This window comes from Falco biarmicus, chromosome Z (assembly GCF_023638135.1).
Source record: "Falco biarmicus isolate bFalBia1 chromosome Z, bFalBia1.pri, whole genome shotgun sequence".
Classification (NCBI taxonomy): domain Eukaryota; kingdom Metazoa; phylum Chordata; class Aves; order Falconiformes; family Falconidae; genus Falco; species Falco biarmicus.
In genome coordinates, this window is record NC_079311.1 from 64,174,967 (window position 1) to 64,198,629 (window position 23,663).

A 23,663-nucleotide genomic window follows, 5' to 3' on the forward strand; every position below is an offset into this window, starting at 1 on the left:
CGCCGCGGGCAGGTGGCCGGCGCTGCCGCCAGCCGTGCGTGGCACCGGGGTGGCACGGCAGCCTCACAGCGCAGCGACGAGGCCTCGCGGCACCCTCCCCCCGCCGCCCCGCCCTGGGCACGCGCCGCCCGCCGCGCCAGTCCCCGGAGCTGCGTGCGGGCGGCTCTGCCCCGCCCCGCCCCCGCAGCGACGCGTGGCTCGCGGGGCGGGACCCACTCCCGGGCGGGGTGTCCGTACGCGGCGATGCCCCGCCCCGCGGTGACGCCCGGGCGCACAGGAGGCGGGGCCGTGGCGCGGCGGGGCCGCTCTAGCCGGCCACGCTCTGTCTCCTCGGCGCCCGGCCGGCATGGGCGGAGCGGGCGCCTCCTTCCTGTTTCCGCTCGCCAGGCCGGCGCCCTGCAGGGCAGCGGTACCGCGGGGCAGCGGCGGGGGGCGGCGGGAGGGCAGCCGTGGGGGACGGGACCGGCGCTGCGCTTCCCGCCGCGCCCCGGTGACGCCTCCCCGCCGCCGACCCCCGCCCGCGCCCGAGCAGCGCTAACCTGTGCCGGGCGGAGGCGGGCGCTGCCGTGGACGGGCCGCAAGGGGTGCGCCTTCCCCTCACGGCCTGTGTCTTCTCTCCGCAGGGACCTCGGCGCCTCCCCTCCACCGTCCGGCAGCGCCGGAGGATGCCCGCGGCGGCGCTGGGCCCCTCCGCCCCAGGTGAGGGCGGGGCAGGGGGTCCCGCGGCGCGGCTGGGGGGAGGGGGCGGGGCGGGGCGAGGCGCGCGGCCGGCCTTTAGGGGGCGATTCCAGTGCGACGGCGGCGTGGCGTGGCGTGGCCCCGGCGGCGGGGCGTGGCGTGGCCCCGGCGGCGGGGCGTGGCGTGGCCCCGGCGGCGGGGCGTGGCGTGGCCCCGGCGGCGGGGCGGGGCGGGGCGGGGCGGGGCCCCGGCGGCGGGGGGAGCACATAGGAGTCAGTCTGGCCGCGGCCCGGCCGGTGGGTGGGGGCTTGGCCGTGTGGGGCGCTTCTCCGGCCCTCTGGCCTCCCTGGCTGAGTCGGTGCAGAGGCAAAGCAGCTGGGTGCTCTTTTCATCTCTTTTACAGCAGCACAGCCTTCACTCTTTTCATTTATTCCCTCCCCCCACCCCCGTACCGTTTTTTTCTTGGTAAGTATCTGAAGCGCTGTTGGATGAAATGCCCAGTTATTTTGTAAACAACACTTTAAGGTAAGGTCAACACTCTGTAGTATGCTTTCACACACTACGCACTACTTTTAACTTTAGCCAAAATGGGCTTCCTCTTTAATAATGAAAGATGATGCTTCATATTAAAATGGTAATTGCTGTGTATGTGTGCTTTATTTTACTGAATTCTCGGATTTCTATTTTTTTTTTTTTATTCTGTAGTATTTTCCCAATAGAAAACCAGAAAAAATGTTTGATATTAAGGCTTGGGCTGAATACATTGTGGAGTGGGCTGCAAAGGACCCATACGGCTTTCTTACTACAGTGATCTTGGGACTTACACCATTGTTCATAATTAGTGCAGCACTTTCGTGGAAGCTTGCAAAAATGATTGAGGCAAGGGAGCGAGAGCAAAAGAAGAAACAGAAACGCCAAGAGAATATTGCAAAAGCGAAGCGAACAAAGAAGGATTAAATGGGCAAAAAAAGGCTTTCCTTCGGCAAAGAATCCACTTTTTCAATGGAAAACTCGTTCATTTTGTGTTGCAGCTGTCCTTTGCTACTTGATCATTTTATTTCCTGAAGTATGAAATTTTATCCCTTTGATGTATTTTTTCTGCCTAGATGAATTGTGTTAAAAGTTTGCCCAAGTGACACTTGTTACAGTCATTTAATTTACTACTTATGTTCTGGTGCAGGTTGCTTTGCTAAATTTGCATGTTAAATTAAAAAAATAATCTGTTGGGTGGCTCTGGAGGTAGATAATTTTTTTCCTTAGCTGAGTTATGACTTAACAGGTGTCTTAAAATTGTCAAATTATGGGGAAGATGTGAATGATAAACTGGAATTGCAGAAAGGGAAGCCTTGGTACATTTTCAGGAGAGCTGCAGAGATAAGCTACCTTCAGAGAAAGGTTGCAAACCTTACTGATCTCTAAGGACACTGCGTATGAGGTTCATTCAGCTGTGTGCCCACAGGGGCTGCTGTAACGTCTCTGACAGTGGGGCCTGTCTGCAAAAAGAATGTACTTGAGTTTTTCCTGCTTTCTGAACCACCAGCTCTGAAGAGTCTTCAAATTCAGCCCACTCTAGGAGACTGCTTGTCTGTTCTCATTACCATCATTTGTCTTAAGCCACTCATGTTCTACAAAATACACTGTTACGTTGTTTTCCCTAACGATGACTTGTAACTGAACGGTTCCTGCCTTCGGAAACTTTTATGCCTCAAAATTAGCCATAAATGGGGTGAGACCAAAAGTCCCAGGTGGCCTAGTGTTCTGTGTCCTAGTGACCTACAGCAAGTGGCTGTGGGGAAGTACAGGATGAGGACGTGCATGCTGGCGACAGTAGTTATTCATACTTGCTAGCCTTGTGGCTATCTTTGATGTAGGACCTTCTGAAAATAGGTGGGATCTTTGTTCTTATGGCCCTTGAAACTCTGCGGCCTTCCAGGTTGCAAAATGCTGGCATGCTGGAAATAAGTCCAAGTTGGGTTTGCATTGTAAAAATGCCAAAATTATTTAACCTTAATTCCAATTCATGTTTTTCTAACAAAAGCGATTAATTTTTCAAAGCCTAATTTTTATTAATACTCTAGTTCTACAGAGCTTGTGGCTCTTAAGGTTTTAGACTTCGTGCATGTATTTCTAAAGAGCAGCACAGAGTTGTGCTTTCTGGCAACTCTTCGTCATGTTTAAAAATAAAACCTTAAAAGTAATACCATTCAAATGAGATCTGTGGAGCTGGCTGGCACCAAGGGGGATTAGGAGTGGGTATTCTTAACTGAAATAAAAACTAAATGTGAATTATTGTTGATTCCTCTTTCAACTTTGTTGGTCAAAGCAAGCATTACTAGAATATGACATTTTGGCATTTTATAAATACATGGCATTAAGTTTCCATGTTTTCTATCAAGTGTTGTCAAATGTGTATGTGTTCTGTCTTTGATACCTGCATTATCTTAAAACACATGGTGGAGAACTGATGAGGCATGCACTGCATAAATAAATTTGATACTTTTTTCAAAAAAATTTGTGGTCTTTATTTTGACGTGAAGTTCTTGATGTACTAACAAACCGAGAAGGACTAGTTGGGGATGTGAGGGTTGGGGGCAGCCTTGGCTGCAGTGACCATGATATGGTGGAGTTGAAGATCCTGCATGGAGGAAGCAGGGCAGCAAGTAGGATTGCAGTCCTGGACTTCAGGAGAGCTAACTTTAGCCTCTTCAAGGACCTGCTTGGAGGAATCGCATGGGTTAGGGCTGTAGAAGGTGTGGGGATCCAATAGAGCTGGCTAAAATTCAAGCATCGCTTCCTCCAAGCTCAAGGTCGGGGCATCCCTGTGAGCAAGAAATCAAGCAGAGGGGGCAAGAGGCCTCCGTGGATAAGCCAGGAGCTTCTGGCAAACCTCAAATGGAGTTTGTGGGATATGGAAAAAGGGATGGCCCTTGGGAGGAATATAGAAATGTCAGAACATGTAGAAGGCTAAGGTCTGTTTGGAATTAAGTCTGGTGAGAGAGGTGAAGGACAACAAGAAGGGCTTCTTCCAAGTGTCTCAGCAGGAAAAGGATGACTGGGGAAAATGTGTGCCTGCTGCTGAACGAGGTGGGAGCCCTTGTGATGAAGGACACAGAAGGTGGAGTGACTGAATGCTGCCTTTGCTCCAGTTTTCACTGCCAAGGCTGGCTCTTGGGTATCCCAGGCCTTGTAGGCAAGAGAGAAAGTCTGGAGAAAGGAAGACTTTCCCTTGGAAGCTTGACACCAGCACCCATGGGCCGTGATGGGACCCACCTCTCAGTGCTGAGGGAGCTGGCAGATGTTGCTGCTAAGCCACTCTCCATCTTTGCAAGGTCATGGAGGACAGGAGAGGTGCTGGAGGACTGGTGGAAAGCCAGTGTCACTCCAGTCTTCCAGAAGGGCAGGATGGGGGACCCAGGAAGCTACAGGCCAGTCATCCTCACCTCCATCCCTGGAAAGGTGATGGAGCATCTCATCCTGGAGGTCATCTCAAAGCCTGTGGAGGAAAAGAAGGTTATCACTAGTCAAGAGGGGGTCACCAAGGGGAAATCATGACTGACCAACATAATAGCTTTCTATGGTGGATTGACTGGCTGGCTAGATGAGGGGAGAGAGGTGGATGTTGTCTGCTTTGACCTCAGCAAGGCTTTTGGCACTGTCTCCCATAACATCCTCACAGGTAAGCACAGGCAGTGTGTGGGTTGGATGGGTGGACGGTGAGGTGGATGCAGAACTGGCTGAACTCAGAGCTCAGAGGGTTGTGATCAGCGGTGCAGAGTCTGGCTGGAGGCCTGTAGCTCACGGTGTTCCCCAGGGGTCAGTACTGGGTCCAGTCCTGGTCAACATACTCATCAGTGAGCTGGATGAAGGGACTAGTGTCCCCTCAGCAGGTTTGCTGATGATACAGAGCTGGGAGCAGGGGCTGATACCCCAGCAGGCTGCGCTGCCATTCAGCGAGACCTGGACAGGCTGGAGAGTTGGGTGGGGAGGAACCTGATGAAGTTCAGCAGAGGCAAGTGTAGGGTCCTGCACCGGGGGAGGAACAACCCCACACACCAGCACAGGCTGGGGCTGACCTGCTGGAAGGCAGCTCTGTGGAAAAGGACCTGGGAGTGCTGGAGCACAGCAAGGTGCCCATGAGCCAGCAGTGTGTCCTGGTGGCCAAGGCGGCCAGTGGGATCGTGGGGGGATCAGGGGTAGCGTGGCCAGCAGATCGAGGGAGGTGATCCTCCCCCTCTGCTCTGCCCTGGTGAGGCTGCACCTGGAGTGCTGTGTCCAGTGCTGGGCTCCCCAGTTCAAGTGGGACAGGGAACTACTGGAGAGGGTCCAGTGGGGGCTACAGAGATGGTGAGGGGGCTGGAGCATCTCCCTTCTGAGGAAAGGCTGAGGGAGCTGGGCCTGCTTAGCCTGGAGAAGACTGAGAGGAGATCTTATCAATGTCCACAAATATCTGAAGTCAAGTGTCAAGTGGCTGGGGCCAGACTCTTTTCAGTGGTGCCCAGTGACAGGACAAGAGGCAATGGGCACAAACCACAATAGAAGAAGTTCCATCTGAATATAAGGCAGAACGTCCTTACCTTGAGGGTGACCGAGCACTGGAACACGCTGCCCAGAGAGACTGGAGTCTCCTTCTCTGGAGACATTAAATACTTGCCTAGACACAACGCTGTGCAACCTGCTGCAGGTGAACCTGCTGTAGCAGGGGGTTGCACTAGGTGATCTCCAGGGGTCCCTTCCAACACTGACCACCCTGTGATTCTCAAATATCATCTCAAAGCAAGTAATCTGCACAAGCTTATGTATCTAAACTATGGCCCAACAGATCTAATTATTTAGGGAAGTTCCACCATGCACCAGAAATAGTTTTTTTACTATTTCAGTAAGTAATTGAAGTATTTTAATAATTTAATAACTTTTAATATTTTTTATATTAATGACAGTGTCATGTCCCAGACTCTGTTATTTTCCAATAGCTTTAGCAAGTGCTGTTGTAGTAGTTATATGTGATTTAACTCAGCCTAATTTGGTCCTGTGCTTACTGACGGCTGCAAATCAAACATTATTCAGATGTGTTGATTGTTTTCTTCAATCTGTGTTACAAGAATGTCTCTCAGATCAATACATTGCATAGTCAGTGTAGTGTCATAGTCATTCCTGTCAACAAAAGAGTTTTCCATCCACTTGCCAGAGGAAAGCACACTGGCAGTTCCAAGGGAATTAAGCATTCTAAAGTATCTTACACTGATGCCTAGGTTTGGGAAAATTTAAGTGTACTGATCAACCAGAATTTATTACATCAAAACCAATTCTAAATATAAATGAATCTTCAAGGAAAAATTGTTGAGAGCTGCTTAAAAAAAGTTACCTAGAAAACCTTCTACCTGTGATTTCAAGAGTAACTGATGAATAGCAACTGTCAAAAATAAACTTGCTTAATAACACACCCTGTTTTTCACTAAATTCAAACATTTTACAGTAGTTTGTCATGATTAAGTCTATTTCAACAGTTCTGTAAAAAGAAATTAAACTGCTTTAGTATTACTTTATTGAACACTCACTTATACATAATAGCTGTCCATGTTGTCTGTTAAAATATTTACCATTACTAATATCTGTACATTACAACTGTTTATTTATTATGACTACTGCCACTGCCTGGTGGCATCCAGGAGCCTGGCTGAAAGGTATTTGCAGTGCTCATTGGATCTTGCGAAGGCTCCTTCTTTCCGTAGTAAGGGGCAGATGCGTGGCCTTTAACCTGAGTATGAGCTGGTTCAGCAACAAGTCCTTCCTTGTATTCCTTGGCCTGAAGCAGCTTATCCTTTTCGGACACATCTTTGATTTTCTGTTTCATTTCTTCTCTATAACTTTCATTCTTAAGAATCTCCTAAAAATACAGTAGAAAGATAATTAGATAAATCAATAGTAAATGCAATACACAATGCTGGAATAAAGCACTGTCCTGGTTTCAGCTAGGACAGAGATAATTTTCTTCTTAATAGCTGGTGCAGTGCTGTGTTTTGGATTTGGGAAGAGAATAGTGATGACAAACTGATATTTTTAGGTGTTGCTAGGTAACATTTATACTAAGTCGAGGACTTTTCAGCTTCTCACGCCCTGCCAGTGAGAGGGCTGGAGGGGCACAAGAAGCTGGGAGGCAGCAGAGCCAGGACAGCCGACCTGAACCAGCCAAAGGGATATTCCATACTGTATGACATCAGGTTCAGTATATAAACTGGCGGCAGCTGGCTGGCAGGGCAGAGTCGCTGCTTAGGGCCTGACTGGGCATCAGTCAGCAGGTAGTAGCACAATTGTATTATGCATAATTTGTTTTGTGTTTTTTTTCCTTCTTCCTTTTTTTGTTTTTTTGTTGGGGTTTTCCCCCCTTAGAGTTTTATTTCTCTCTTTTTGTTATCTCCCTTTCCATTACAATTATTACTTTATTTTATTTCAATTATTAAACTGTTCTTATCTCAACCCATGCATTTTACCTCTTTTCTAACTCTCTTCCCCATCCCACTGCAGGGAGGGCGTTGGTTAGCAAGCAGCTGTGTGGTACTGAATTGCTGGCTGGGATTAAGCCACAACAAACACAGTAAACAGTCACTGTTTTTCTTAATTTTATAATCTGAATTTTCAGGCACATAGGTAAAAAAAAAAAGTGGCAAAATTAATTGTTTTTCTACAACCACAATTTCAGCCCTAGTTCAGAATGTTCTTAGTGTTCTGGTCATGTTGAAGCAAAACTGCATTGTGGTGTACCAGTTTTACTATTCTGTTGGATCAAGAAGGAAAAGAAATTAAATACAATCATCAATGAATGTGAAAATGCATTAAGAACAAGCCTACCTTTTACGTTGTTTTCTAAGTAGGACCTACTTCTATATAGCTATTTATCACTCCCATCTCTTCCTTGAACTCACTATGCCTGTGACGTTAGGTATCTGTGCCCCAGGGTGCAGTTTTTGAAGAAACAGTTCTGCAACTTCGACTCTGCCAGTACATCAGCCGAAGCCATGCAAGATTAATAAATAAACAAAATAATAACAAAAACCCCCACACCCTAGGAGAGAACTGAAACCACTGAGATGGTACTAGCAACTCAGAAGAAAAAACAACAGGGCAGGGGGAGGCATAACAATCCCTAAGGGAAACACTGACCTAGAGACTTGGAAGACACTCAGTAAGGCCAAGGACAAGCCTGGTCTGAGAAACAAGGGAGGCCAATACAGTCTCAGCTGATGACTGATGAGATGATTCACCAGCAAAGGTGAACTGGACATTGTGATGTGAACTGGACTATTCATAACACTGCTTTGGTGAGCTGTATGTTAACTCTAGGTATCCACCAGGTGTATTACCCAAAATAAATGCACTGCATTTGTAAGAGGTGTAAAGTCTTACCTACTGCCTCTGTACAGGTGAAAAAATAAAAGTGATCTGCTTTTAGAGGTTTACCCCCACCTCTGATAAACTGAAGCAACTGTACGATGCATGATCCTACTCCTACTGTACAGCCAAAATATCCACCCAGGACGTTCATTCAGAAAAGGCGCGTACAGCTCGTTGATTTAGCTTTGTGAAGCTCGGTACTGAAACATGGCTGGATACAGGTTAACCTAGAAATTCACTAATAAAAATGACCTGAACTGGGATTTGGCTGCTTCCGCTGATAAATGCTGAAGCTATTAGCTGAAGCAAGTGCAATTACTGGCTTGTTCACAGGTAAAATAGAAAAACAGCTGTTAGTAGACCATGCCATCTTGTTTAAAGTAAAACTACAAAGAACCCCCAAAGTAAAAACAGACCCCCCTGAAAAACACTGAAATTTGGTTTTTATCTGTTAGCATGTGTTTCCTATGATGGAAAGGATGATCTGCAAATTTTGCTAACATGACCTCTCTATGCGTTTGTCAGGACAGATAGTGGAAAGTATTAGAAACAAAAGCAGAAAGGTGATACAAATTATTATAACACTTTGGACACGAATACAAAGTACCTGCAACCAACACAATGTAATGAGGAAGCTGATAATATCCACATTTAGACTGGGATACAGGAGGAAAAAAGGCTGAACACTTTCTCCAGATCACAATTATATGGAAGAGCTAAGGAGAAACTAGACCAGTACACTTCTCTTTGAGCAGAAGACCAAGCCATAATTTTAGAAATGGCATTAAAATACATGTGATACTGCCAAGAGTTGACATAGCAAGTACACGAAGATTTAAGAAAATTTTAAAAGGCAGTATTTAAAGACAACCTTATCTTAGAGATACCATAAAAACTAACACCTTTTTCTTAGTCCTTAGTTGCCTCTATACTTAAATTCACAGATGCACAGAGCAGAGGCAAAACACTTCACATGCATATATAGCATGAAAATACACAAGCAGGACACACGCGACTTTGCAGGCTGAAGCGAAGGAAAAAAATTCTCCTATACTCAAATAAAAATACTGCTAAGCATAGCAAGGTCAAATTTTCAAGTCAGTATAGCAAAACCTCATTATAACATCTCTCAATTCCATCCTTGTTTACCACATGCCTGTATAAATCTACCATGACCTTATTGATTTCAAGGGGATTAGTCCTACAGTGCTTGTATTACCCCACTACTAAGAAATAAGGTCATATACCTTTGTGCTATCTGAAGACTGCATCATAGTGTCTGCTCAAACAGCCTGAAATGATTTATTAAAATATGAATGTAATTCACTTATGAACAGCTACTTGCTAACATCAAATCTCTTTCAGTGATCACTTTAACAAAGTTATCTTAGTCAGATACCAGCAGCTGTAACTAAATTCCAAATGCTCCAAGTCCATTTAAAATGTTAATGTATAACTGTCATCTGCTTTTCAGGCTCAAGTAAGGCTCTTTTCACCAGCTTTCACTGGCCAACATATAGTTGTGATCTAGTAAAATAACCATGCTGATCTTGAAAAAGCGTTCTTGCACTTTTAAAGGATCTCATACTGTCACTGCTTTACTTTTTCTGAACAAACTAGCAGCTTTACAAAGTAAATAAAATTTGTTCCTCCTAGCAGGAAAATGTCATAAATATAAAAGATTTCTCTAAGACTCATTTATTTCTTCAGCTGGGGTCTTGCTCAATAGTGGCTAGCCTTTATTGAACGCTTCTTGCTAGTCTTCTCCACAGGCACCTGCAGCACCTCCTGAACCCCACAATCTGAGGAATTTCTCCTCTCCTTCCTCCTACTTCCTTACTGTTTCCCTCTCAGCCCTCCAGTCAGTCATCAGTTATCACACCACTCGATTCTCATGGAGTGTTTTCAATCCCAAAGGCAAAGGACAACCCAAACTTGTGAACAAGCAGCTCTAAGGATGCAGGTTGTTAGGTTAGACACACAGGACCAATGTAATGATGCCCAAGAGGGAACGTTTAAAGGTTATTTTAACAGTGGTACTTGGTTTGGTTTTGTTCCTTCCAGATGACTTTCAAAAGTTTTATTTATTATTAATTTTAAGCAAGATGTCACATTTCATTTCAGATACATTTGTATTTTGATTAAATTAAAAATAGCTTCTTTATGCTGTCTTAGAAACCATTCCAACTTCCTAAGTTATCTTAATTACATACATTGTTATAATAAGTTATCTTAATAACATACATTGAAATACGCCTGATTTCTCTTCATCTGAAAAGGGTTAGCTAACCATTATTTGATGTCAGAACTGAGAAACATCTAACAGATTAACGGTCGTTTGAACTGTACAGACACTACATATTCATAGAATACTTGCTCGCATTTTGGTGTCTAGATTGAATGTTTTATGTTTAATCATTAATGAACTTGAACAGTTAGCAAAAATTAAAAAAATGACAAATGGAACAGGAAAAAAATCCGTTTTGGAACAGTATTAAAAAAGATGCATGTTATAAGACAATTTATCACATCATAATTTTTTTTTCACTGACAAATTAACTAGAAATCCAGCAATGTGCTAGAAGTTAATTCACCTGTTTTTATAATATCACCAAACTGGTTAACTAAACTCCATGTTCCAGTTTGACAAGTTAAATAGGCAAGACGAAATAGTCTGATATTACATCATATTTCAAGAGTAGGAGGCAGAGAGAGGACCTCATCACTGGAAAGCACTGAATGTTCTGATCCAGGGCAGGCCTTGTCAACTTAGCAGCTCAGCACGAGCTCCTCAGTGCCAGGTTGGGAATAACATACTAAATGAAGGGCTGTGTCAGTGCATGGCAAAAACAGATGAGCAGCTTGAGTAAGAAAGGCATATCTGGCTTTGCCAAAATAATTATTTAAATCAAGCACTAAGCCAACTGACTGCTAATTTTGTGAAGAACATGCATACTAAGTATCTTTAGATGAAGGCAGTTTGTGCGTTTTGCGTTCCTGTAAAGAGGCGCAGTTAAGCTTTAAAGCCCTCCGCAATTAATGTGTGCTAAACCAATGTATTGATTACAAATATATGTACAAATATATGCTTTGACAACAGCCCGATATTTAGTTTTAAATGTAGTGCTAATACCACATTTACTACCAAGCTAAATCAGTTAATACTAATTCTAACTCACAGGAATTTTTGTTTAAATCAATTTACAAAGAAGCAATGCTAACTACTACTAAATTACTAAATTTCTACTTCTGAGCTACAGGATCTCTGGCAGGACATAGTCTTTATGGCAGCACAGTGTAGCAAACGTATTTGGCAAGAACATGTAATGACTGGCAAAAGGAAGAGAAAAGGCAGAGACACTAGAACGTAAGGCAACTCGTCAACCCATTAAGTCAGTAAGAGTTTGTGCCTGAATTATTTTTATAAGACTGCAAAGATTTTTATACAGAACTACATATACATTCAAGGTCACAGATGAAACTCTGTAGAAGCAGCAAAATCACAAACCAGCCTGGCACCACTGCACTCTGCCCTGAATAAAGGGCAATGCACTGCCTTGATGCCCACAGAGCAAACAAGGAACTGTAGCTGTGACTCAGTCCCAGTTTGGTCCTTGCTTTCCCCTTACTCTACATATGATGTAATCTGTACCAGCCTTTTTCCTGGTACATGTTACTTCTCCCTCCACCCCCGTTCAGCTGTGCTGACAATGAATTAGGAGACTGAGCCAATGCTCCATGCGCTCCCTCCCACACGGAGAGGAGCACCAGAGCAGCACCACCTCCCGCCCCTACAGCCTTGGGATCTGCAGCATAGGCAAACTGTTGCTTTGATCCTCTTCTGTGGAGGCTGACAAGCGCCCATGTTTCAAACTCGAGGAGAAAGTTAAAGTGAACAAGAGGGAAAAACTCTAAAAGATGATGGTTTCTTCAAGCTCTCAATTTTTATATATATACATATATTTAGTGACTTCTCTGACCACTCCCTTTTATTTAGACCTTTGTAGCTCAGCTCTTTATATTGTCAGATTTTACTGCCCTTTCTTTCACACTCAGTCATAACTCTCCCTGGAATCATGCATAATTTATGATGCAAAAACTATTTAGTGCAAGCCAAGTAATTTTAATCTGTCCCAAATTATCAATCCTGCTTGCAATCCCGGACAGCAATGGTGGCAAATATTTTTGCTCAGAGCACTGCTTATCCCTGTGCTTTCTAGTAGCATTTCCCAGAACTGTAAATCATATTCTGCAGCTTTTTGTGGCTTCAGGAGCAAAATACTTATTTGCTAAGCCCTATTCTCCATGCAAGAATGTACAGTCTCTATGTCAGAACATGCATTTTACAACTTCTCACTGAAGTATCTGAAAGAAAACAGAAGCAGAAGTATAATGTACAATCCCAACAGTGCCAAATAATTTTTCTAAACTGTATCTCATTCTGGTTAAAGGAACACTAATTCTGTGTAAAGTAACCTCCATGACTGAACCTAGTTTTGATCATACCATCTCTCAAATAAATAATACTTATGATCAAATAAATGGGAAAAGTGGGTATGTATTGTAGCAACCAAACAGAATGTAATTTTAATGTAATCATTCAGGGTAGGGAGGAGGGAGAAACACCCATTGAAACCATAAGCTTATTACAACTCACTGAAGTATATTTTTCCTCCCTTGACAAGGAGTTTGTCGAAACAGGTAACTATGGAAATGCTAGAAATAGTTCAAAAGAAGACAGGGGTTGTCACCAAAAGTTTCTTTTTTTAACATTTTACCTTCTATCCAACTGCGCAATTCAGAAGCCATCGCATTTTATTACTGTGAAACAAGTACGTAATGCCTCAGGAAAGCAGTCATTTGCTGTTGGTTTGGGTTTTTTTGTGGGTTCCCCCCCCCCCCCCCCCCCCCCCTTTAAAACTATTTTCAGGCTCTTGGCACTAATTAAAGGAACACACAATTCTACTTTACTTCCCATGAAATATTAACATATGTACACATGTATAGAAAGCAACAGTGAGGTTTCCATTCAAACTGAAAATACTTGCAGTCATGCAGCCCTGTGTGCACTACAGAGGAAGCAGCATCTAGCTTAACAGTCAAGTGACTTCTGGTACAAAGATCTGGGTTCACAGAACAGCATTACTGTAGGTACACATCTAGCAATTGCAGGATATCACATTGGCAGGTTCAGAGAGAAACCACATTTCTCTCTGTACCAGTTTCTCTAGACATTGCCATGAGAACCTTCTCAGGTTTTCAGTCATGCATTTTCTGGCTCCCCAAGACACCCTGTAACTTTATTTCTACTTCCATTTTACAAACACGGCCATAATGAGTATCACATTACCCAGGAAACTCTTGAAACTCAGGACTTTGTCAGAAGTAGTGCGTAGTAGCTACAAGGTCTGTTATGGGAAAATCCTACAGTTAGACTTCTAAATACATTCAGGTCCCTTATGTTACAGACAGTAGGAATCTTTAAAAGCCCCTACAAATCTGATAACCTCCAAAATCAGAAATAAAATAGAAGTTAGGCACAGAAAGGCTTAAAAACTTGCTATATGCCTGATACTTTTAAGGTCTGCTACACCCTCAAAAATACACCTCTTAGTTCTGTCCAGGTTTGGAAGCTGAAGACACAATGTATCTTGGATACTAGATAGCTAAACCAATGTAGATATGACTCCACCTGTCTGTGTGGTGGAAAACCTGGCTGTGTGTTACATATGCACTGATCACATAAAGATGAGACACAGATAGATATAGACACTCTACTGAAACAAGCACCATCACCAAAGCTTATAACTATCTTACGTATGCAGCCACTATCTCAGTTAGGAGCTGCACCAACAGAAAATTAATTTCATTAGTATACATAATGCTGTCTGAAATTTTAAATAAAGTATTCTTTTATGTGTGACCCAGAACGAAAACAGGAGATGTAGAATGCAGCAAGCCTTGTGAATGCCATGCAAATTTGCCTATCAACAAAGTGCTGAGAAGTCTCAGAAGTTCTTAGCAGAGCTTTGCTTGAAATTCAGGAAGGTGCAAAAGAAGAGTGAGATATACCCACAGTAGTCCTACAGGTGTTACATTGTTTAACATCTTTTGAATTTGGGGAATTCTGTTGTGGTGATGGAATAGCAACATAATCCCAAAAAAAGGAGTCCTGAAGGGCAGGATTTCCCCCCTGCCTCTCCGGAACATTTTTTCTTTCCTTTGCAACCAGGTGTGAAAGATCCAAAACATAAAGATGCCATGTGAAGTAAGGAGTGAAATCTGTAGCCAGAAGGAAAACTGGGGGTTAGGAGTGTATGCGAGACAGCACATTTCCATTTACCTTACAACCTAATCGATGAGCCATACTGAAAGTGGACTATGGCTTAAAGATTGGAAGGGAACAGTCAAAGAAATAATTTGCATGGATGGAACACCACCCCTATAAAACAACTGCTATGTACCAAGATGACTTTTGTTAATAAATTCTGACAACACTAATGCTTAGCAGGTAAACTAACTTGCATGTAAAGTGATAAATTATTAAGCCTGCTTCCACAAAACAGCATTTGATTAAAAGTATTTTAATATTTGTAGTCTTTAAAACATTTTCATTAATTTAAAACTGTAAGTTCTCTAGACAAGGATTCAATTCCTATTTGCCCCAAAACATGCTACATGCATCTAGTTTGCTACATACACAATAAAGAAATGTAATAGTCTAGTTCATTATTCATCACTTGTTAAATTGGTTAAAATATAATTTACAGCTGCACAGTAATAAAGGTAACAACAAATTTTCCTCAGCCAACCATACATTACCATACACATTATATACAAAGGGACAGAGGACAGAATGCTATAGTCATGCAAAATATATATATATACAAGCTCATATTCTCATCTGTTATAAAGCAGTATGTTTATACACACATGCATGCCTACACTGGGTGCAGATGTGATCCAAAACTCTATCAAGACGGACTCTCTGATTACCATAGGAACAGAGTATGTTCAAGCTCAAGATAAGAAACAACTTGGTCTGCATTCATTTGAGAAGTTATCACCCTCATCATAACTGAGTTGAGACTTGGCATATTTCAAGCTGTAATAAAATCAAAAGGCAACCAACTGTTTCCAGTATCCCAGAAGCTGGTTTTTAAAACCCAAGGCTTCCAGCCACTAACATGCCTTAAGTTACTGGTCAAATTAGAAATAACCAAGGCAATGAGCAGCATTCTTGGGTCATGATTAGCCCAGTACACAGAAGTTCAAGTGACGTCCTCCAAAAATAGGGAAAATGCAGTGAGGGAACAGGCAGGAAAGAAACTGTTAAGTATGTGAAATACTTAGCATTGAACAAGTTGTCTTGTGAAGTCACTGGAGTATTCTTCTTCCATTAAAGAAACAGAATCCAAAGAAAAAGAGATGTAAAGCAGTATCTTCAGTGAGAAAATGAAAGCTCTATAATGGGGGGGGGGGGGGGAAGATCAGCTAGGCATTTGCGGAAGAAAGAATGGCCTGAACCCAAAAGAGTATCTAGTCTTAAGAATATCATCGACAGATTTAGCTGGTGTCATGACTCTGTTGCTGTGACCAATGTTAAGAAGGACAACACACGTTCATTCTCACTTAAGTGACTGACACGTCATAATGATTATGAATGACATTTGTTGGCCTACAGTATTCACCAAGCCACCAGTTCCCCAAATGTGGTCAGCAGTGCTGTCAGTAAGATCAGTAAGATCCAGCTGATTTGTGAAGCCATCTCTCTGCAATAATTTCAGTTAAAGTTTGATGGTAGAGCATATCATGATACCTGATAGCCTGAGCAGGCTGGTAATCTCTATCACCCACAGCTGAGAGCTGAATGAAAGATAAGTTGGACAAACATAAAAAAACCCAAACATAAATACTAAAGGGGTATGGTGGGCAAACAGAGCAGAGAAGGGGAATAGAAATTTTAATAAACTTTAACATATGAAATTTGATACTAGAAAGAAGAAAAAGATGATGGGCAAAAGACAGGAAAAAAAGGAAAGGCACCCCCAAAAAAGCAGTATTACAGACCACAAAGGTAGGAACGTAGGCACAGCTCCAGAAGCTTATGCTTTAGGAACTGTAATGCTGTTTTGCAGTGTTGAAATATGATGTTGACAGCAAAATGTCATTAAAGCAAAAATGCAAAATTTGTGAGCTTTGCATCTTTTTTTCAGAAATAGTCTAGTCTCATGAGAAAAATGTGAGAGAACAAAGAGATTTGTTATATGGGGTTTCAACATGAAATATGGTCACAAATATTCCCTCATTCCATAGCTGTCAAACACCAGTTTACCATATCAGCATTACTGTCAAAAAGGGAATATAAGACAGAATAGCAGCTAGTAAAGTTCATGTAGCTAAAGCACTAAAGCAAATCAGTCCTACAAACAGGGACCAAATAATACTCTAGCTGTACTTCACTAGTATAATTATACTGCAGTATCATTATAAATATAAGGGGTTTTGGTGTAACAGTTTCACATCAGGAGAAAAGTATATCATATGTATCACCTTAAACTGATACAGAAAAAAAATTACTGAAGTTGCGTTGTCACATACTTAAAATGTGACTGCAGCATGATTTTTAAAATACTAGCATGGATTTCTAACGTACATATGTTTGAACTACCTTTCCTTATACAGGAAAAAACAAGAGATTCCTTGAAAGAAAAAGATTACTACTTTTCAAATTCCTGGTATATCACTTCTCTCTGTTAAGGTCAATGCGCAGCCCTGCAGGTAAAGTACCTAGCTGCTAAATTATTTTTTAGATCTATTACCTCATGAAACTGAAGTTATAAGCAGTCCTGTAACTCTGAATGTATCATTACTCCCAATAATCTTCCACTCTCCATACGCTGCTTTTTCTGGAAGGTAAAATACTTAACACTACAGATCCACAGTTCTCTCACCTCAGGGGACTTCTTGCTTCCTATTTTGAAACAGAACCAACAAATCCAGCACCAGGAGGAGCTTTACTGCACCAATTCCAAAACCAAGGCTGCACGTGTTCTCTGGAGCAGGTTTGTCTTAGCACAATTATGACAGTCTGGCTCATGGAAATGATAGGACAAAAGATATGCAACACTCCCCATCTTCAAGTATCACGAGATGGTAATTTCAACAACAGAAGTTGTATGTGTACAGTTAGTATGAGTCTGAAGTACTTAACAGAGATAGGTTCAAGCTTAGAGAGAAAAACAGCTGTAGTACCACTTCTGCACAAGTAACTGGGCTGGGGGGTGGGAATGAAAAAAACATAAAAAAATCACACTTAATACTTCCTCAAATGTTAATGCTAAGGAAAGTGTGTTAATTTGTTTTAAATCCTAAAAAGCTTTGAGTATAAATTAAACTTCTTCCTTTCACGGATGTATTATAATCCTTACTATCCATAAAACCTCAGTGGCAAGTGAAAAACACAGGCAGAGAGAATTAGTTGAAAAGCTCTGAGTTGCATGGGAGCTCATTTCAACGAGTTACAGCTTGCAAACATCAGCTGACAAGCTTCCCCAGGTCATCTTAACAGCACAGGCAGGCAGGACAACTTTTCACAAACCAGTATATTCCAGATCGCAGTGACCAAATCTTTGGCTACAGCATGCCAACATAGCTTCAAATGAATTCAACATGGTTATTCCTACTGATGCAAGTCAAGTACCTGCCTCTGTGGGTGTCGATTTGAATCCTCTGCAGTAAACCATGCCTCATCTACTCATTCCTAGCTGGTGCTTAGCAACTTGTAATACAATGCCAGGACAAGTAGTGTATACCTGTGCATCTGTATATACAGGTCAACAGTCAAACTTGTTCCACTCTTTGCTAACTCATCAGCATAACAGACTGTGGGATATTGCCCTGCTTCATTTTGTTAGAAACCACTTTACTCTCCCATCTCATCAGCATTGTAAAATTAGTGCCATTTGTTTTCCTATACTGATGAATCCACTGGCAACTGGATTTGAAATCGCATTTTAATGTCAACTACCATGAAAAAACCCTTGCATTAATACAGAGAGCATCTATTTTAAAAACTCACAGCAATTATTTTCGAATTTGTTTAGTTACACTCTTGAATGGCCATGATCACCTTAAAGAACTTACATAGATCATCTTAAAGCATTCACATCGATAAAAATAAGAGCTAAAGAACACTGCAGCTTATATTTCCATTTGTTTTTCTTTTTCCTAAGTGTTAGATATCTAGTCTGTGTATAATTTCATCAATTAGGCAAGCAACATACTAAATTCTCCCCCAGAAGTGACCAATTACCACACAGATGAGTCCTCTATATATTGTAGTTTCATTACAACAATTGAACATTGGAAGACACTTAATCCGTCTCACCTCAATGGTGGGAGGATCCTCTCTTCTTTTTCTTATCCATGCTGCAAAAGAAATAAAAATCAAATGTATTATTTCAAAGATCTTTAAAACTCAAAATTACACTGAATTTGTAACAGAAAGCAAATGTTTACACACACACACACAAAAAAAATTACAGCAGAATTTGCTACAACCTGGCAAGCTGTATCATTTCCCAAAACATAAAGATGTCCTGTGTCAATCTCAGTCCTTACAGAAAGAAGGGGTGTAGGGGTAGGGTGGGAAATTACCTCTGTGAGGAGACCTTGGGCACAGTTTACTTACCACCCTGGCTGCCAAAACAGGGCTTAAAAAGCAGGGCTTATGGCCCTGGCCTGTTACTGAGCTTGCTATACAGAGCTGAGCCTCACCCTGAGAAAACAACAGGATGACCGCTTGAAAAGTATAAAAAGCCTTTGAACACTCTGGAGAAAAAGGGTGTCTGTATATGCCTCATGCATTTTTAAAGCCAAAACCCTATTTATGTCAGCACCAACCAGAACTCCTTTACAAGGATGCAAGACAGCTTCAAACCCGACTGCAGGGCTGCAGAGCCCTGACTGCACCGTGTCCCATGGCTGCATGGGACCACGCACCGTGTCCAGGGGGAAGTAAGTACTGCAGCTGAGGGGAGGCTCCCCCCACCTCAGTCAGTTCATGCTGAAAAAGACAGCAGAGGAATGAAAGCAGTGGCAATGACAATTGTCCTGTGGCTCAGGTTTTCCACTACGAACCAAGATCAATAGACTTACGCTCACTCCCATTGCAGACACTGAGAGTTCGTGTGGCACTGACTGGAGGCAGCAATCCAAAGGGACCCTGCTGCAGACAGAGAAGCATCACTCCATTGGGGGTCTTCATTCAGTCAGTAAATTATTAAAGATAGTTCCAGCTATTACAGGCATTACTTAGACACACAGGTCACCTGATTGTGAACAAGGTGATATCCATCACTTTAAAAGTATCACTACCACAAGCATTTTTTCATGCCCTTTCAAGCCACACAACTGGTAAGTACTGGGTTGTATATTTTGTAAACGTTTGTCTTTTCTGCTCATGTTTTTCAAATGACTGAGTAGCAGAATGCAAGTGGCCAGTAATGAACAGAAGGACTAACATAAGGAAAGCCAGTTCCACATGCCAAGACATGGCAAAATGTTCTTTTGTACATTTGTTCAGAAAATTAGGACTTTTGTTATTGTGCTTGAAAATTAGAGCAAAAATGACATCTTCGTTTTCGCCCAAATTCCTGGTCTGACCTGTAGCTGTCAGTAAGTTTCAGAAATGCTTTAAGAAGGAACTACTCCAATTTTTAATTTTCTAATACCATCTGTGATGTGTTTTGAGGGAAACTAGGGAATGAGTCAGCAAGTCCAAAACATTAAAAGGCGCACAGAGTTATAACGTCACCTCACTGCTGAAAATGCAATTACACATAGAGTGAAACACCAACACCACTCTGCTTCAGCAGCACTACAAAAGTGGCTTTAGGAAGAATAGCTTCCCATTGAAATTAGAAAAGAATTAAGGGAGGCAAAATGGCATTATATAGCTTGGAATTTAGCCTTGATGGCAAGGCCAACAGCTCAAGGTTAATGGTAGAATACCTGTAATGATACAAAGCAAGGTATCACTTCTGGTTCTTGTCTATCAGATGACACTTTCTGAAAATGTGGTCTTTTAAACACCGTTCTCAAACATCTTTTCTTAAAAGCAGTTCTTGCCAGCTCTTCTAAGCAGTCTTTTGGTCCTAACAAAGATTAGACCCAAATTTTCCATTGTAAAGAATTGACTGAGCACCGAACAGTCAAGATCACCCTTTCTGCAAAAGTTTTATGTTAGTGGAAGGAAAACCAGCCCATTATGATAATCCAAAATACAATTAAGAGATTTTCTATTAAATCTGTAAAACTAGAAAACATTTTGTATGTACTTGTAGCACTTTTAAACCTCTAGATTTTATGAGGGTTTCCAAATGCAAGATCAGACTAAACTGGCATGACTGACACTTCTCAGCTGGCAGCCTTGCAGACACTCTTTGTAAAAGGAGCAACGACAGTATTAGATGAAGTCATGGCACATGAGACTTCTCCTCCTGACAGAAGTCATCTTTGTCTGTACTTAGCAACAGTTCCAACACCAACCAGGAAAGCAAGAAAGTGGTAGAGCTGACAGGTATAGTGAAGTATGTATACTAGGCACTAACCAATAAAAGATACAGCTGGGAAAAAAAAGGAAAAGGAGTAGTTAAAAATGTTTCATAAAAAATTAAGTTTTAAACCTTCAGAATTAAAGGGATTACTTTCAACAAAGTATCATCTTTTGCCTTGCCATGCCTTGTTTCTGTCACATTTGGAAGTACGGTACCCAGTGGTTTGAATTCCACAGATCTCAGCACCTAAAAATTTCTTTTCTTTTTTTTTGAAATTGCTGGTATTAAGAAAATACTGAAAAAAGACACCAGCTGCATTTTAAGTTCAAGTGATTACAATTAGTAATTCTTAAAGCAAAATTCTTAAAATTTGAAATCCTACAGAAATAAAGCTGTAGTTAGAAACTACTGCTGAAATATAATCTTTACAGTAGATTTTCTTTCAGTAGCAGATGGGACTTTTAGACAGTTCATTGATTAATTATTTTCAGATGAATGGAATACTTCTATTAAGAGATTTTATCATTTAATTAGCTGCCTCGATTTAACATGCCACAGACAGAACAGTGGAGGGTAAAACAATGACATGTGTCCTGTGAACAGAAGCTGTGAAGTAAGGAACACTACACAACATGCTTTCATTCACTAATAGATCTCAATTAGTACCAACACTCAAAAGCAACAAAACAATCCTTAATTTAGGAATATTTCTTATACCAAACATTCCATTATGAGACTGTATCTATTTAATAACACAAATAATGCACACAGAAGTTGCCATGTTCCTCTCCAGCTATAGCAAGCATTTGAATGCATGGTTTTACAGGAGATACCAACCTTACTTCTTTCTAATAAATGTCAGAACTACGAATCTGTTTCAGTTTAACTCTAAATAAAACTTGCTCACACAAAGCATTTCCCAAATTACTACAATTCATTTTAACATCTCCAATGAGCTGCACTAGAAAATCATTATTTAATGAAAGATTCCTTCACCACTATATAGCTGAGGGAGAAATACGTAACAAAATTTACTAAAATCTCTTTATAGCCATAAAATGAAGTTAGTTAGTTTTAATAGATAATATTCCCTGTGTGCAAATCCATTTCTGAAATACTCTATGTAAAGCACAGCTCAAGATACAAGATTAAAAGCAAGAAAATATCATCTGATTTGAGTATATTTTAGTATACTGTACTTTAGTGTCTAATAGTTTTATCAGTCTTTCAAAAGCAATCACTTGACCATTCCTCAGTCTTTGGGGAGAAGAATAGAAGGACTCAAATGTATTTAGTCCCCACCAGTTTTGAGGTGGTTTTCTTTCAGACAGAAAATTTAAAAAGCCTTTCAATTTTTTTTAAGTTATCAAAAATATCTTGAGCATCCAACACAAGATTCAGAAACCCACCAACACCTCATAACTCAGGCATAAGAGAAATTCATGGTAACAGGTAAAGGAAAAAGGAATGTATACAAACATAAAACCAGCGATTTACTTCTGAGTTAGCACTAACTTTAACAAAATCCAAGTAGAAGGTATCTTGAAATTAAGACATTTTGCATTCTTTTTAAAAAATATAGTCAGTGTACATAATTTAGCAAAGGAAAAGCTCTCCCACCTTTCTTTGTGCTCTTCATTACATTTTTAGTCAATGCAGGTTTAAATGACTGAACCAATTTACACGACAGTTAAATACTTGTTGAAATAAGGCAGGTAGGCGCTTTATTACATATTATTTGAACACCATATGCACAAATGCATTCACTTTTAATTAAAAAGTGTCCAGTGACAGTTACAGCTAGAGAAGATTTCCATATGAACACCCCCGTTCCCTACATTAACGAACCAAAATGCCCTCACCATTGTCAGCCAAGATGTTCTAAACCTGGTGAAGTAGAGAAGGTAACATGTATGTACTGACTGCAACCAAAGTCCCCCAAAGCTTTGGCAAAGTGAATCATTGCCTCCATTTCAAAATCATTACGCTGCTGCTTCTAATTTTATCTGGATGACAGTTCCTGCATTCTGTACTCACAGTAATGCTACTTCTGTCTGAAAGGAATTTTCTAAGATAGCCAGACATTTTCTACCTTGAGACCCTCGAATTCTTTCATCAGCACTCATTTGCATTCTTATTAGTATGCATGAGATTTTCATTGAACTTTAAGACTCCTACTGGCACTTAAAACACTGTAATGAGTGTAAAAGGGAGCCTGCAAATTAAGATTCCCATTAATCACTAAATGTTACCAGGAAAGGAAAAAAAACAAAACCAAAAAAACCCCCACACTAGGAATGGATGGGCAATAAAATGCTGCATGAAGCATGCAATCTCATGAATATTTATAGGTACATAAAAATACTGATCTCCTCTCAGGAGCACTGTTGACAAGTCTTTAGGAGGTAAACCACACATTCTACAGTAGGTGAACATTCAGAACTAACATTACAGAAACGTTATCTGTTGTGTGCATCCTTATTGCCTAGGGAAAAGAGAAGTATGCACTCCCACTTCATAATAAAACAAGTGGCACCTGAACAAAACTAGGTAATATTTGTATTGTGTGTAAGGATTATGTTCTAAATTCAAAACTACAGTACAAAAGGAAACATACTTTTGGATTTTTAAAATTAAAATCAACTTAATTTTCTGTGTACAAATAGCTAAGAGTAAGGATAACACAAGGTATTATGATTCTATTCTCTGAATATTGAGCATGTTTCAATTTTAAAAAAACCTCAATGGACATTCAGAATTTTTGGAAAATTTGCAGGTCTGAGAACTTAGGAAATCTAATCCTGTGGAGCACTTAAAACTAACACCTCCAAGAGAAAAATTCCAGGCAAACCCTTCAGAAGTAAGCCCTCTCTGTCTTGTATTCAGTAAACCCTCAGGACTAACACACAAATATCCTCTCCAGAGCCTGAGCAACAGTTTGCACAGACTGAGTCTGTAATCTAGACGATTGGTTTTTCTACTTATTTTATAGCTTTCTATTTAGTCTCAGTTATATCAATACACGTTTATAACTTG

General features: G+C 41.3%; 2 protein-coding genes across 3 annotated transcripts in view; one reads left to right on the forward strand and one right to left on the reverse strand.

The window, feature by feature from the left end:
• Positions 1-281: 281 nt before the first annotated feature.
• On the forward strand, positions 282-3,189 carry SMIM15 (small integral membrane protein 15). The gene is made up of 3 exons (XM_056325367.1): positions 282-409; positions 624-699; positions 1,384-3,189. The coding sequence occupies exon 3, from the start codon at positions 1,411-1,413 to the stop codon at positions 1,633-1,635; it is 225 nt and encodes a 74-aa protein (XP_056181342.1). The 5' UTR covers positions 282-409; positions 624-699; positions 1,384-1,410; the 3' UTR covers positions 1,636-3,189.
• Positions 3,190-6,197: 3,008 nt separating this feature from the next.
• Positions 6,198-23,663, reverse strand: part of NDUFAF2 (NADH:ubiquinone oxidoreductase complex assembly factor 2) — a 69,122-nt gene continuing 51,656 nt past the window's right edge. For both annotated transcript variants that reach the window (XM_056325365.1, XM_056325366.1), the window contains 2 exons: positions 18,458-18,498; positions 6,198-6,562 (listed from right to left, as the gene is read on the reverse strand). In XM_056325365.1, coding sequence (XP_056181340.1) covers positions 6,305-6,562; positions 18,458-18,498 — 299 coding nt within the window. In that variant the 3' untranslated portion in view covers positions 6,198-6,304. The remainder of the gene's footprint in view (positions 6,563-18,457; positions 18,499-23,663) is intronic.